The 15,950-nt window shown below is 38.1% G+C and overlaps 1 protein-coding gene across 50 annotated transcripts in view; it reads right to left on the reverse strand.

Moving 5' to 3' along the window:
• Positions 1-1,809: 1,809 nt before the first annotated feature.
• The window catches only part of RNF38 (ring finger protein 38), a 121,822-nt gene continuing 107,681 nt past the window's right edge, over positions 1,810-15,950 (reverse strand). For all 50 annotated transcript variants that reach the window (XM_086415865.1, XM_086415864.1, XM_086415860.1 and 47 more), the window contains 4 exons: positions 15,194-15,278; positions 10,095-10,216; positions 6,537-6,636; positions 1,810-5,248 (listed from right to left, as the gene is read on the reverse strand). In XM_086415865.1, the coding sequence (XP_086271991.1) occupies positions 5,186-5,248; positions 6,537-6,636; positions 10,095-10,216; positions 15,194-15,278 (370 nt within the window). In that variant the 3' untranslated portion in view covers positions 1,810-5,185. The remainder of the gene's footprint in view (positions 5,249-6,536; positions 6,637-10,094; positions 10,217-15,193; positions 15,279-15,950) is intronic.

Raw genomic sequence — 15,950 nt, forward strand, 5'->3', positions numbered from 1 at the left:
TGTAGACCAAGAAATAGAGGTTTGAAGGGAACGTGGGTTCCTTCATCCCGAGTTAATTCTCCTCATCTTTGTAGTGAGGAAACATCTATACTGACCCTACAGCCCATTTCCAAACTGCAAGGTGACATTCAGTATCCCTGGCTGTCACTATGTTCTTTTTTTCCCCTTCAATCTTTCTCATTCCTATAGTTCCTGCCAGTTTGGGAGGCAGAAGAACCACATGAAAAAGGTTAAGAGCATGTGCACTTTAGAGCAATCTTTGTAGGAGTCTACCACACACACTCTGTATGGGTTCAAAGTTTGTTGCTCTTTTAGAATGCCCAATTCTCTGACTGGAAAGTTAATCTTTTAAATAGGTACAAATCTGGAAGGTGCTATAAACAAATGTTTAATTTGGGAATTTACTGACAAACAGGAAATTCTGTTCTTAAATGTTAGCCAGGGAAGCTATATATGATGTTCACAGAAACTAAGTCTGCTTTTTACATATTTATGTATTGATATAGAAATAAATTACATTCAACTATACAAACAGTAAAATATTTCTAATCATACTGTAGTATATTAAGGCATGCAATGAAAACATTGAGAAGTCTAGGGATATCAAAGGTAATGTTTCATTATCATGAGCCTGAAGCACACAGAGACCTGAGATACTTGGTAATGACCTGAACAATTTTATCATGTGGTGCAAATCTGACCTTGCAAGTTAACTGTAGTCAGTGGTGTTTAACTGGTACACTTGAGGATTAGTATTAGCAAAGTGTAGTAAGAATAAGACTAAACAGACTTAAGTCTTTTGAAAGGGGGGAATAAATGGGCAAAGACAAAGTCCTGACAAAGAGTAGTCTAAGGACCTCAGTTTACTGTTAACACAAAACCCGTGGAATCCAGTGGCTCTTCAGGCAGTGACTCAGGATCCAGGGCTGCCATCACCACGGCAGAAGAGAGCGCTGCATGGCCTACCCTTATGGCCCCTTGGTCAGAACCAGCCGCATGGGACTCGCTGCCTACAGTAGTAAGTAGGGAGGTGGGAGAGAATGCACAGGTACTGACTGAGCAGCAAATGCCTCGGTAATATAAGACAACAAGTTTTGAGACATTCACAGTTCAAATGCAAACATTCTTTCAAGTATGTTGGAAAACTGAGGGACACAATCAGTGACCCTGATTGGTCACTTTTCTGAATGCTTCTGTCAAGAAGTACTGGAGCCAAAGGACTGCTTCCTGAAAGAGGGAGAATTGGGTTCTATTACTTAGCCTCATTTTTTTCATCCTATTTCCACTTTCAGCATGTAATAATATATAAGTAGATGGCTTTACTCTCTTCCTTTTTTAGTCAAAAGAAAGCAATTCAACAAACATGTATGGAAAATGAGCTCCTCTTTCCGTATTATGTGGACAAGTTAGACATAACATACTATATCTAACGTGAACCAATCTGCCCAACTATCTTTTGTATCTTATGGTTGACACAAATAGAAAGAACTCCAGGCACCCACTTAATGTAACTTTACTGTTCAATGAGCTCATACCATGTACATGTGCCTACACTCGAGCTATCTTCTTGGCCTTTTTGAAGATATAAGTATCTGCCACACGAGTTATAAAGCAAGTTGGTTTTATGTTTCTAAGTTGTTTACACAAACACAGAAACAAAATCTGAATTACTGCCTCAAAGTTAAGTTTGGCTGCTCGGAGCTCAAGAGCTCTATTTTCCTGCTGGAAGTCCCCTACATCCCTCCCTCCAAACACACATGACCCCTACCCTTCCCTACCTAACACAGTAACACCAAACACAACCCAATGTTTTAAGTGTACATCATACATTTATTACCAACAACCCTCTCAACTCCAAAATTGGGCACAGGGATTAAAAATAAAAATTCATTGCACTACTTAGTAAAGCATTACTAGTAACTTTCATAAAAAATGTACAAACTTTGTTAAAAATTTATCAAGCCTTCAAATGATTTGGTTACAGATATTTATAATACGTACATTTAAAACTATATGTTAACTGATACAATGGAGTATGATTTGAGGAAATGACTCAGCAAATGATTCCAAAATACACCCCTGTGAGCTTTCCATAATCTGAAACAAACAGCAAAATGAGGTAACCAAATGTACCAACAGGGGGAAAATAGCTTTCTAATAAAGGCCTAAAGATATCTGTGAAAAATATTCTCGTAAGTGAGTTGGTAGATCTCATTTAAAATATTATAAGAGGCCCAAATATAAGAATCTTAACAAATCACATTTCAGAGAGTGTATAAAATCTAAATAGGCTTTCACATTTTCTAGATTTTGCTTGAAAAAATTCAGGACAGAAAATCCTAATGAGATCTTGATACCTGGAGGCCTTGTTTTTTGTTTTTGTTTTTCTTTTTGGGGAAGAGGGGGTGCTAAAAACCAACAAAGGTGGTATTTCATGCAAAGGAAAACAAAAAAACACAGCAGAGTTAAGGTGGTAAAGCCAATATTGTTTTAGGAGGAAAGGGGAAGAAGGCAAGAAACCAACATCTGCCTGCTATCTGGTGCATCACCTAAGGAGTCAACAGCTGGGTACAAATCAACTGTTCTTTCTCTTCTGCTAGCCACACGGTTGCTAAATGTGGCTAGGTTGAGCTGGTTTGGAACACATGCATGTACGCTCCTAACATACACTAACTACTTAATAAGCAAATCTGCACACATCTCTAAGAGCCCCATGCGAAGAAAAGACATTCCCAAAGAGAGATCAGCCACAAGAGTGCAACAATTCTGGATTTTACCAAAATAGACCCTGCTGCCTCCTAAATTGCCAACGGCCTCTCAAAAATTTAATGGAAAAGGGGTAGTATGACAAGAATTCATCATCCCAGAGAGGGAAGAAAGAGCTACTTTTCCTAGTCATTAGTACAGTGTGCCTTGTTAATTAAGTATCTATATAAATTAGAAAAAGTGCTTTACTTGCATGCTTCAATAAAATGAATACTGAGTGTAGTAATATTATGTTAGATCTGTACAGATATAAATTTTTTGCAGCTATATAAAAGAGTCTATGTATAAGATGGGCTTTTGCCATTTTAAACATGATTTTTTTAATTAAAAAAAATAAAGATTAAACTATACGTGATTTGTAATGTAGTTGATTATTACGCCAGTAATTTTGGTCTTTAACACACTTTATTCATTAGGAACAGGTAGGGAATACTCTAATGATTTAAAAGTAACATGTGCATTTCACCACTGTTTAGATGTATTTCTGATGCACTGACAAATACAGGGGCAAACAAAGTATGCAAAATCCTACTTGTAGGACTAGATAGAGGCAACAGTGTCTGGAAAAGGGCAAAATTGTGCTTCTGTGTGAATTGACTTTACTGAACTCTAAGCTGTGATAAGCTTATAGTCTTCAAGGGAAGGCAAGTAGCATGGCAGTAACAAGTAGTTAACACTGTCTGAGTAGAAAACGGACACAGCCAAACGAAAGCTGAGGTTGGCAGCAAGTCATCACAGTCCTGACTGGAGAACTGCAGCTTGTGCCACTGCAACCAGAAGAAGGACAGCAACTGCACGAAGAGGCAGACAATGGTGAAGACACTAGAAGAATGAGAGGGGAATTCAAACACTGCTAGAAAAATGACTTGAAACGATCTGAATTATGCTCAAGGAACCTATTAAAAAAACAAAGAAATCCACACAGCTATGTATTCTTTTCAGAGCAACTAAATGCAGGTCAATTCCTGTTTTACAGCATTATTTTTTATACAAAAATCAAATCTTCATTTATACTGCAAGTATTCTGGACACCTGTTATATTAATTTTTTTCTCATTCAACAAAAAAGAAAAGTGATAAAACATCAAAGCACACCAGGTCTAAGGAACTCGAGCTGTCACAGCACTTGATCCTGGAAATGAGGATTTCAATGAGAAGCACGTTTACTGAGGGGAGAAGAACTAGACAACTTTCAAAATTGGAGCTTGGCAGAACAGAAACATAGTCTTCTTAAAACAATTTTGCTGCCTGTGGGAGCTTGAACAAATAACATATCAGAAGTCAAGCTGAGTTAACAGATTTTTTTCTGGTGGAATTAGAAGAGGTGAGACTTCATGGGACCAGTGGTATTCTTAGAAATATATTACTCAAATATCTTCAGAATAGACTACAAACCTAAACATTAAAAGAAAAAAAAAAAAAATCACAAGCACGTCTGGCTAAGAAGCTTACTGAAAATGTAAAGGAAAACCAAGAAAGTATCAACATTCAAATCACTGATTGAAATGCTAATATTGCTAACTGATGATGTATGATATTGCACCTTCTTTTTGGAAACAGCAAGTTGGAGATTTAAAAATTTCTTTTTCACGACAAAAATCAAAATTTCAGGTTCATGGAGTGAGAATCTATTACACTTTTTCCTTAAGTGACCCAGTTGGGACCACCAACGAAGAGAAGGTGACAGCTGCCTGAAGCAAAGGAAGAAGGCTTTTCTCATTCCATTCACTGGGAGGGAAGGGGATGGAGTATTCAATGCTTATCGTTGATGCACCCTTAGCAATCAGTGTGCAACAGCAAACACAAGGGGGAAACCAGTGTACAGTACTAGTGCTGTTTAAATAACACACCAGATTATACATTGCAGCATAATTAAAACTACACACACATTCTTGGTACATGCTGGTATATAGGATCTCATACACACGTTAGCTACCATGCCCTCACACGAGTAGTTTCACACATTCTCTCTCTCACACACACAGATACATTTACCATCAACAGTCATACGCTGCACTCATTGCCACTCACAGTTTCTGAAGGCTCTATATAAGGTAGATTGCTATATCATCTGGAGCTACCACTTTTAATGAAAGCACATGCTAAAAGATCACGTCCACTGTAATCTTGCAGCAACACTCGGAATGATCACACAAAAACCAGGGAATGTTAGTGCACACACAAAATTAAGCTAAAGAAAAAGTCTTTGGAGTTCCAATCACACGGTTAGTATAACAATCCCATAATTGTGAAGACTAATTGTAAGCTTTTATAGTTGATTAAGTCACACAGTGCAAAGAAAGGTCCATTGACCCTTTTGGTAAAGGGAGGGCTGGAAGCCACACAGATTAAGTTCAATGGATAGTCCGTATATACATGTGATGAGGAACACCCAAACTAAATTTGTGCTCTTAGGTTGGTCATTCTGAATCCCGATGCACTTCTGAAGCATCAGCTCGGCAGATTGGGCAAGTACGATTTGCCTAAAAACAAAAGAGAGAGCACTTGTCTGAATTTTGACTTACACTGTGAAACATATTAAAACATATTAAAAGAAACTATTTTTACTTTCTACATAGTTTTTACATTCTCTGTTCCTTTAAGAAAGTATAATCATTTAATCTCTTAAAAATACTCCACAAACTTCTAAAACAATAGCCTATGAATAATTCTTTATTTGGTTTGTTTTAACATAGACAAGACTATCCATCACCACTTCAGCCAAATGTAATAACTGGCTTAAAATTAAAACTCCATCTCAACAAATGGCATTACCATTAGTTGTGCTGCTAAAATCAGAAACATAAGCAACACCTGCTCTCTTATGTTCTACAAAGCATTTTTTATCAAATGCTCTCATTTCTATATTATGATAGCTCTCGAGTCAAGTACTCTTTTCATCCAGCTTCTACTATTTGTTCTTCATCTTGCCCAGTACATCCTTATTTCATCAACCTCCTCTATTACCTTCTTCAAGGAGTGGCCGTGATCTTTCTAAAACATGCTTTCAGGATCCAGTCCAAACTCTCGCACACTTCACAGTGACTTCACAAAAAGCTGACTCCTGGTTTTACCTCTGAATCCCCTTCTTGCTACTCTCCCTCACACTCTAGCCATCAGCCACACAGAACACATGCTTTTCTGGTCATCCTGTTCTCACATGTCAGGGCTATGCATATATAATAAGTTCCGTTTTCTAAAAAGCTTAGATTCTTTACCTTTAGGATTCAGTTTGGACAAAAGTGGGTACCCTTAATCTGTGCTCATATGGAAGACTGATTCTATTTTAACTTATCTGTCTTCCTCTCCAATTTTCAAGTTATCTAAGCCAGTATTATCATCCCCTACTCAGAATAATCTAAAACAAACCAACCCTAAAGTTAACTTAAATTATTTTACTGTATCACATTTTCATCCTACTATTAAAAAAAATTTGGGGGGCTACACCCCACAGCATGTGTTTAGCTCTCCAACCAGGGATTGATCCTGTGACCCCTGCACTGGAAGGCAGTCCTTAACCCTGGACTGCCAGTGAAGTCCCTTTATCCTACTATTAAAAAAGAAGAAGAAAATAAGAAGTCCCTGAAATAATTTCACCCTGGCATACTATCAGAATTTGTGTCTTTGGAATTTTCCCTCCCATATACACAAAGGAGAAAATGGTCAGAATTATGAAAGCTGTGTTTCAATTTAATCAACCTCCACCAAACCATGGACTATGGTCAGTAATAGAAAATTCAATGTCATTCTCTTCAGATGCCATCACTTTACCTTAAGCCATTTGTCGACACACTTGGCATGGAACTCATGGTTACAGGGTAAAACTCTAAGTAGCTGCCTTGACTCAAAATCACACATGCATACTACACACCTGAAATAAACCAGAAAGATTGTTTAACCATAAAACCAAGTAGTTTCTATTTTGTTACAACTATCGAAACCATAAAGCCATTTACTATCTCACTTATCAAAATACCATGTAAATTTTAAAACTAAAATAATCTATCAAATACCCTTAAAAAAGCATGATGTTAAGACATTTAGTAAGAGTGCTTTGTTTTGCTTAGTGAGAGATCAACAAGAAAATTTCTGGTTTAACATCCAAGCCAGCCTTAATACTGAAGATGCTATTATATTCAACAGTGTTGAAACAGCTGGACATTCATATGCAAAAGAATGTAGTTGGACTCCTACCTCACACAATATATGAAATTAACTAAAAAATGAAAAACCTAAATATAAGAGCAAAAAACTATTAAACTCTTAAAGAAAATACAAGTGTAGATCTTCATGACCTTGGAATAGGCAGTTCAGTTCAGTTCAGTCAGTCGTGTCCAACTCTTTGTGACCTCATGGACTGCAGCATACCAGGTCTCCCTGTCCATCACCAACTCCCAGAGTTTACTCAAACTCATGCCCATTGAGTCGGTGATGCCATCCAACCATCTTATCTTCTGTGGACCCCTTCTCCTCCTGCCTTCAATCTTTCGCAGATCAGGGTCTTTTCAAATGAGTCAGTTCTTCACATCAGCTGGCTATAGTATTAGAGTTTCAGCTTCAGCATCAGTTCTTCCAATGAATATTCAGGACTGATTTCCTTTAGGATGGACTAGCTGGATCTCCTTGCTGTCCAAGGGACTCTAAAGAGTCTTCTCCAACACCACAGTTCAAAAGCATCACTTCTTCGGTGCTCAGCCTTCTTTATGGTCAACTTTGACACCCATACATGACTCCTGGAAAAACCATAGCCTTGACTAGACGGACCTTTGTTGGCAAAGTAATGTCTCTGCTTTTTAATAAGCTTTCTAGGTTGGTCATAACTTTTCTTCCAAGGAGCGAGCGTCTTTTAATTTCATGGCTGCAGTCACCATCTGCAGTGATTTTGGAGGCCCCCAAATAAAGTCCCTTACTGTTTCCACTGTTTACCCATCTATTTGCCATGAAATGATGGGACCAGATACCATGGTCTTCATTTTCTGAATGTTGAGCTTTAAGCCAACTTTTTCACTCTCCTCTTTCACTTTCATCAAGAGGCTTTTTAAGTTCTTCTTCACTTTCTGCCGTAAGGGTGGTGTCATCAGCATATCTGGGGTTATTGATATTTCTCCTGGCAATCTTGATTCCAGCTTGTGCTTCATCCAGCCCAGCGTTTCTCAAGATGTACTCTGCAGAGAAGTTAAATAAGCAGGGTGACAATATACAGCTTTGACATACTCCTTTCCTGATTTGGAATCAGTCTGTTGTTCCATGTCCAGTTCTAACTGCTGCTTCCTGACCTGCATACAGACTTATCAAGAGACAGGTCAGGTGGTCTGGTAGTCTCATCTCTTGAAGAATTTTCCACAGTTTGTTGTGATCCACACAGTCAAAGGCTTTCGTGTAGTCAATAAAGCAGAAGTAAATGGTTTTCTGGAACTCTCTTGCTTTTTTCAATGATCCAACGGATGTTGGCGATTTGATCTCTCGTTCCTCTGCCTTTTTTAAATCCAGCTTGAACATCTGGAAGTTCACGGTTCATGTACTGTTGAAGCCTGGCTTGGAGAATTTTGAGCATTACTTTACTAGCACGTGAGATGAATGCAATTGTGCGGTAGTTTGAGCATTCTTTGGCATTGCCTTTCTTTGGCATTGGAATGAAAACTGACCTTTTCCAGTCCTGTGGCCACTACTGAGTTTTCCAAATTTGTTGGCATATTGAGTGCAGCACTTTCACACCATCTTCTTTTAAGATTTGAAATAGCTCAATTGGAATTCCATCACCTCCACTAGCTTTGTTCGTAGCGATGCTTCCTAAGGCCCACTTGACTTCACATTCCAGGATGTCTGGCTCTAGGTCAGGGATCACACCACTGTGATTATCTGGGTCGTGAAGATCGTTTTTGTACAGCTCTTCTGTGTATTCTTGCCACCTCTTCTTAATATCTTCTGCTTCTGTTAGGTCCCTACCATTTCTGTCCTTTATTGAGCCCATCTTTGCATGAAATTTTCCCTTGGTATCTCTAATTTTCTTGACACGATCTCTAGTCTTCCCCATTCTATTGTTTTCCTCTATTTCTTTGCATTGGTCACTGAGGAAGGCTTTCTTATCTCTCCTTGCTATTCTTTGGAACTCTGCATTCAAATAGGCAATGGTTTCTTAAGCATGATATCAAAAGCGTAAGAAACAACAACCAAAAAAGGCAGATAAATTGAACTTTATCCTTTAAAATAAAGGGGGGTACTAAAGATGCTTTATAAATCTAAAGTGAAAAGACAACTAACTCATAGAATTAAAGATATTTTTGAAAATCATGTGTCTTACAAGGACCTATATATATAAAATATAAATAACTCCTACAACTCAATAAAAGCAACCCAATTAAAAAACAAAGAATGTGAATACACATTTCTCCAAAGAAGATACATAAATGGCCAGTAAGCATAGTAAGAGCTCAACATCACTAGCCCAGCTGGAAAATGAAATCCAAAACCTCAAGAGATAACACTTCATTCCCACTAGGGCTGCTAGAATCAAAAGACAGACAATAACAAGCACTGGTGAGGATGGGGAGAAAAGGAAACTTCTGTACACTGCTGGTGAGAATGTAAAATGGTGTGGCCCATTAGGAATGAAATGATACAAGCTACAATATGGTGGTCCTTGAGAACATTATGCTAAATCAAGGAAGCCAGACCCAAAAGACCCCATGTTATATTGGTTCCATTTACATGAAATGTCCAGAACAGGCCAATCTATGGAGATAAAAGTAAATTAGTGGGGGCCTGAGTCAGGGCTTTGGAGGGTTGGGGAGCAATGGGGAGTGGCTATTAATTGATAAGGTATTTCTACTGGGGGTGATGAAAATGATATTAATTTGACTGTGATGATGGTTGCAAAACTCTTATTAATATACTTAAAAACCACTGGATTGTACACTTTAAATGTGAACTATATCTCAGTAGAGTTGCTATTAAGAAAGATGCTATAATAAGCAGAATCTTTAGGTAAACCCCTCAAATTTTACAGGTATGAGACTTTTCGATTTAATATAAAACATTCTAGAGTTAAAAACCGTAAGATTTCTAGGCTCATAAAAATCCAGAACAGCACTGTCTAGAACCTTCTTAGGTGACAGAAATGCCATATACCTCTATCTTTTGATACAGCATCACTGGCTAGTGCAACTAAGAATTTTAACTTTAACAGCTATCTTATTGGACAGCACAAGCCTAGACTATGAAAACGGTCATTACTTACCTTCATCAAGTTATCTTTGACTTTCAAACTTTTATTTCATGAAGGTGGAAAAGTAAATTTAATACAGAAAGATGTCAGAAAAATGTACTTACAAAGTCTGTTCTGACTGGTGGTTGTTAGGATTGAACCGGTAAGAAGGAAGTTGTTCAATATCTGCTTTAGTCAGTCCTCGAGGCTTGGCCTCTCCCAGTCGCTCTGCTAGGTTTAACAGGGCCTATAGAGGGAAAGAAAGATGTATCTGCATATCCTTCTCTGAATTTTATATTCCAACATATATATTTTTTAAAATTAGCTTTATTATGGAAAAATTTTAAATATATACTAAAGTAGAAAAATAGTATAAAGAAATTACTTCCATATGCCCATTACCCATGCTCAACAGTTCATGGCTAATTTTATTTCATTTTTTCACTGTCCACTCCTACATCCACATTATTTTGAAAGAAACCTAAAACATGGTATTTCACTGGTAAGATAGTTCTGCTTTTCTGTTTAAGGCAGTCCGTCAGCCTCAGCATTTTGGACACTTGAGGCTTGGGTAAAGTTTTGTTGTAGGGGGTTGTCCTATGCACTGCACAATGTTTAGCAGTAACCCTGGTCTCTACAACATCTGCAATGGCTCAGCACTGAAGAATCTGCCTGCAATGCAGGAGCCGCAGATTCAAATCCCTGGATGTGGAAGATCCCCTGGAGAAGGGAATGGCAATCCACTCCAGTATTCTTGCCTGGAGAATCCCACGGACTGAGGAGCCTGGCAAGGAGGATCGAAAAGAGTCAGATATGACTGAAGCAACTTAGCCCATGTGCGTTGGTCTATACAAAAGTTATCTCCAGACTTTGCTAAATACCTTTTAAGGGATAAAACTATCCCCAGGTTGAGAACCACCAGCACTTTAAAAACTAAAAGATTATTTAAAATGTAACAACAGAACATTACACTCTCCAAACTAGTAATTCCTTAATGTTAAATATCTTTGATTGTTTCAATTATTTTCAATACTCTTTGAAATAGTTCGTTCAAATTAGGATCCAAATAAACCATGTTACCACTGCCTGATGTCTCAAGTATGTATTTTTACTCTTCTATTTGTTAAAGAAACCAAGTCAACCGCCTGTAGAAGTTCCCAGTCTGAATTTTGCTGACTGAACCTCCCCACACCGATTCCTGTGGTTTAATACATTCCCTGTCCCCTCTCAGTTCAGTTCAGTTCAGTCGCTCAGTCGTGTCCGACTCTTTGCGACCCCATGAATCACAGCATGCCAGGCCTCCCTGTCCATCACCAACTCCCGGAGTTCACTCAGACTCACGTCCATCGAATCAGTGATGCCATCCAGCCATCTCATCCTCTGTCGTCCCCTTCTTCTCCTGCCCCCAATCCCTCCCAGCATCAGAGTCTTTTCCAATGAGTCAACTCTTCGCATGAGGTGGCCAAAGTACTGGAGTTTCAGCTTTAGCATCATTCCTTCCAAAGAAATCCCAGGGCTGATCTCCCCCTTCAGAATGGACTGGTTGGATCTCCTTGCAGTCCAAGGGACTCTCAAGAGTTTCTCCAACACCACAGTTCAAAAGCATCAATTCTTCGGCGCTCAGCCTTCTTCACAGTCCAACTCTCACATCCATACATGACCACAGGAAAAACCACAGCTTTGACTAGATGAACCTTTGTTGGCAAAGTAATGTCTCTGCTTTTGAATATGCTATCTAGGTTGGTCATAACCTTCCTTCCAAGGAGTAAGCATCTTTTAATTTCATGGCTGCAGTCATCATCTACAGTGATTTTGGAGTCCAAAAAAATAAAGTCTGACACTTTTCCACTGTTTCCCCATCTATTTCCCATGAAGTGATGGGACCAGACGCCATGATCTTCGTTTTCTGAATGTTGAGCTTTAAGCCAACTTTTTCATTCTCCACTTTCACTTTCATCAAGAGGCTTTTTAGTTCCTCTTCACTTTCTGCCATAAGGGTGGTGTCATCTGCATCTCTGAGGTTATTGATATTTCTCCCTGCAATCTTGATTCTAGCTTGTGTTTCTTCCAGTCCAGTGTTTCTCATGATGTACTCTGCATAGAAGTTAAATAAGCAGGGTGACAATATACAGCCTTGACGAACTCCTTTTCCTATTTGGAACCAGTCTGTTGTTCCATGTCCAGTTCTAACTGTTGCTTCCTGTCCTGCATATAGGTTTCTCAAGAGGCAGATCAAGTAGTCTCTACTTCCTATAATTTGGAAGGTTTTACTATTTCCATCATACTGCTCAGCATGTCTTGTTTTTATGTTAGCACTGATGGAACACTGCCTAGGATCCATTAATTCATTAAAAATTGTAATATTCTATTATTCTTTATTTATTAGATAAAATGCTTTTTATATTGATCAACTGCCTCATATCAAACTATACTTAGTTGCATAATTTATATGAAATTGGAAGGATAAGACCAACAAATTTATTTTCTATTGTTTTTTTTTTGAAGTATCACTCATGAACTCATGGATTTTAACTCAGGTGGTAAGTTTCAACACATTGTAGCTATTATATTTATTGATTTTACCCTGCTGCTGCTGCTGCTAAGTCGCTTCAGTCGTTTCCGACTCTGTGTGACCCCACAGACGGCAGCCCACCAGGCTCCACCATCCCTGGGATTCTCCAGGCAGGAACACTGGAGCAGGTTGCCACCAATGCATGAAGGTGAAAAGTGAAAGTGAAGTCGCTCAGTCCTGTCCGACTCTTCTCGACCCCATGGACTGCAGCCTACCAGGCTCCTCCGTCCATGGGATTTTCCAGGCAAGAGTACTGGAGTGGGGTGCCATTGCCTTCTCCGTGATTTTACCCTAGTCCCTCCATTTTCCTGGTTTTCCATAGTTCTAACTGTTCGTTTGCTTTCTACAATCAGGCAGCCATGTACAGGTCGCTTGCCCCCCACCCCCTTTTTTAAGGCTACCACTGGTTAAGAGAATAGGTAACAAAGAAACATTGATGGACAACGAGAGGAATAAGTTTAACTTTCCATAGACTCAATAATCAATGCTGTGGTAACTGTTGCTACTTCTGGTACAGCCTTACTTGGAGAAATGGGTCACCTAAAAGACTCTTTCCCCATTCCCCATGCATGCCCCCCAGTGTCTCTAAATGCTAAATAGATGGTAACTTGTTAAATTTTATCAATGCTGACTATAATTAGCTATAAAATTTATGATACAGGTGATATATCTTTTATACCTCTATTTTATATTCTATAGGATACTTAGGTCAACTAATACAATTTATTGACTACTATGTTAAGGCCTTATTGGATGGAGAGTAAAATGATATTGAGCCCTTAACAAATCTACATGATCAGAAGGCAAGACAACTGAAGGCAGGACATAATAATTATGCATAGTTGTATAACACCTATGAGGGCAAAAAGGAGAAAGACTCATACAGACCTGGGAATAGACCAGAACTGCCTTTCACAGAGGCAGCATTAGTTGGGTCTTGAAAGACAGCCATGTGTAAGAAGTGGGCAAAGTTCTTAAGAAGAACCAAGGGAAGTAAAGGCACTGAAGCAAGGATGTACAGGAGAGACTCAAAAAATGATGAGTACTCTGGAATAGGGAGTACTGGAGGCATGCACACTATGATAAAACCACAAATAGCAAATACTTTCTTGACTGGATTAAAGTACAATTTTGCAGAAGATTAAACATGTCAACCCCAAATATAATTTAGAAAGAGACTCTAACGCCAAACACAAAATATTTTTCTTTTACTGGGATGGTATCACTATTTTTACCACTGATATGTATATGATCTGTTTAACAGAGAGCTGTCTTGCTTTCAGCAATATGACTTATGATAATTTTAGTACAAAATGCCTAAAGGATAACCAACTCCTTTTCTTACTACTCTGTTCAAAACTAGCATAAACAGTGTAGAAACATAAAATTATTATAGCCCATTTCTCAAGAGATCTGAGACTGGAATCCAAAGGACACTGCAATATGACTGTACACACAGAAAGTAACATAACAGCATTTTAAAAATGACAAAAGAATACAGCATTTGGCCTGATTTCTTCCACATGCATTAAAAAGGGGGGAGGGATGCTGTAAGACTATGTGTGTCTTTCCTCTCTGTACCCAGATTCCATTTACCTAAAAACAAATAACAAAAAACCTGTTCCAATATTTATGTTGTATAGAGACTAAGTGAGGCTGGGGTAAGCAGCAGCCAGCCAGCAGTACCAAAACAAAGTCAGTCATTCACATTCAACATTTCCAAATCCAAATATGTCTCCCAACCCTTTAACTGTCCATTCTACTCCAAACCTCAAATAATACAGCAATGTCAACATCATCTAAATTAAGTGGTATTATCTATTTGCCCTGACATCTTGGAGGCAGCCCTCCTCACAAGCTATTGCAGTCCTTTTGCAGAGCATCTTCTCTTGGAACCCTCCCCACTCACAACCCTGACACTACCATAAACCATTCAATGATCAAATCCTATTGATTCTAGTTTTAAAATGTCTGTCAAAGTGTATTCTTTTCTACTTCAAGTTTTCATAGTTCAGAACTTGCGTGGTTTTATAATTTACTGTCTGGTAAAAATTGGTTACCCTGCCACCAACTCTGAACCACTTCATCTATTTCTTCATGCTACTAATTCTGACTCTTTAAGATAGCAATCTGATCGATAAACACCAAAATATTTAGTGGTTCGTTCCTCCCACAATATTCAAAATTATGTTCATTCTGTACCAGGGCAAGCACAGGGCACTCAAATACAACCAGTTGAGTTTTTCAATCAAATCTCCAGGTTCTCCTCTCAATTTAGCTAGATATTATGTTCTTCCTCAAGAATATCCAGCATTTCCCTGCCTCAATCTTAGGCATGAAAAAGCTTTCCCATCCCTCAGGAACTGACTCTTCACACTTCTGCGGCCACAAAATGTTTTCAGAATATCCGATCTTAATTCATCATTTTCTCATTTACATTCTCTCACAGGAAGTGTATGTAATTGTAATAGAGAACACCAGTCTATCTTGTTATCATAACTATGTGGCACATGTTGAAATAATTTTTGATATATCTGTATCTTGAAATATACAATGGATTTACCTAGTGTTTAATTAGATGAATGAGTTGAGTAGTACAGTATTTTTATGCATACAAAGTTCCCCAAATCAACTCACAGTTCATCTACTAACCTCGTAATTTTCTACTTCTCCATCTTCCACATCCAATTCAAAGCTGAAAGTTGGGCCCACTGCAGGTGGCACTGGAAGCATTGATCTGCAGTGAAAATAACCAACACAAGGATTGATACGTTAATGCATTGTATCAGTGAACAGGATGAGAAGAACATGGCCAGTGCTACAGGGATAAAGAATGAATGTTGATCAGTGACAACCCTTTAAAGAAACTGATTTTACTAGCAATAAACAATTAAAAACTGACATTAAAAGAATATCATTTGCAACAGCATAAAAAAACATGAAATATTACAGATGAATTTAACAAAACATGTGCAAGACCTGTAAAATAAAAACTGTAAAAATACTGCTAGGATAAATTTGAAAAGGTAATAGACAGAGAAATATACCATATAAGTAGGTCAGAAGATTCAATATTGTTAAAGATGTCAATTCTTTTCCAAAACTCATCTATGGATTTCACATAATCCCTACCTCACGTAATCCCTACCAAATTCCAGCTTTTTTAAAGTAGAAACTGATTTGCTGATTTTAAAATTTATATGGACATGCAAAAGACTTTAAATAAAATCAGTTTAAGAACAAAATTAGGAGATTTATAGTATCTGATTTTAAGATAATAAAGCTACAATTTTTAAAATAGTATGATATAGGCACATAGCCGTCTGGTATAAAAACAACATTCCCTAGCCTTTCTAGAAGTACTTACAGACATGGGTCTAGATTCTAACCAACAGGAGTTATACATGTC

The sequence above is a fragment of the Bos grunniens genome, chromosome 8, assembly GCF_055505025.1.
Source record: "Bos grunniens cultivar Pamir isolate PY7600 chromosome 8, Bosgru_T2T1.0, whole genome shotgun sequence".
Lineage (NCBI taxonomy): Eukaryota > Metazoa > Chordata > Mammalia > Artiodactyla > Bovidae > Bos > Bos grunniens.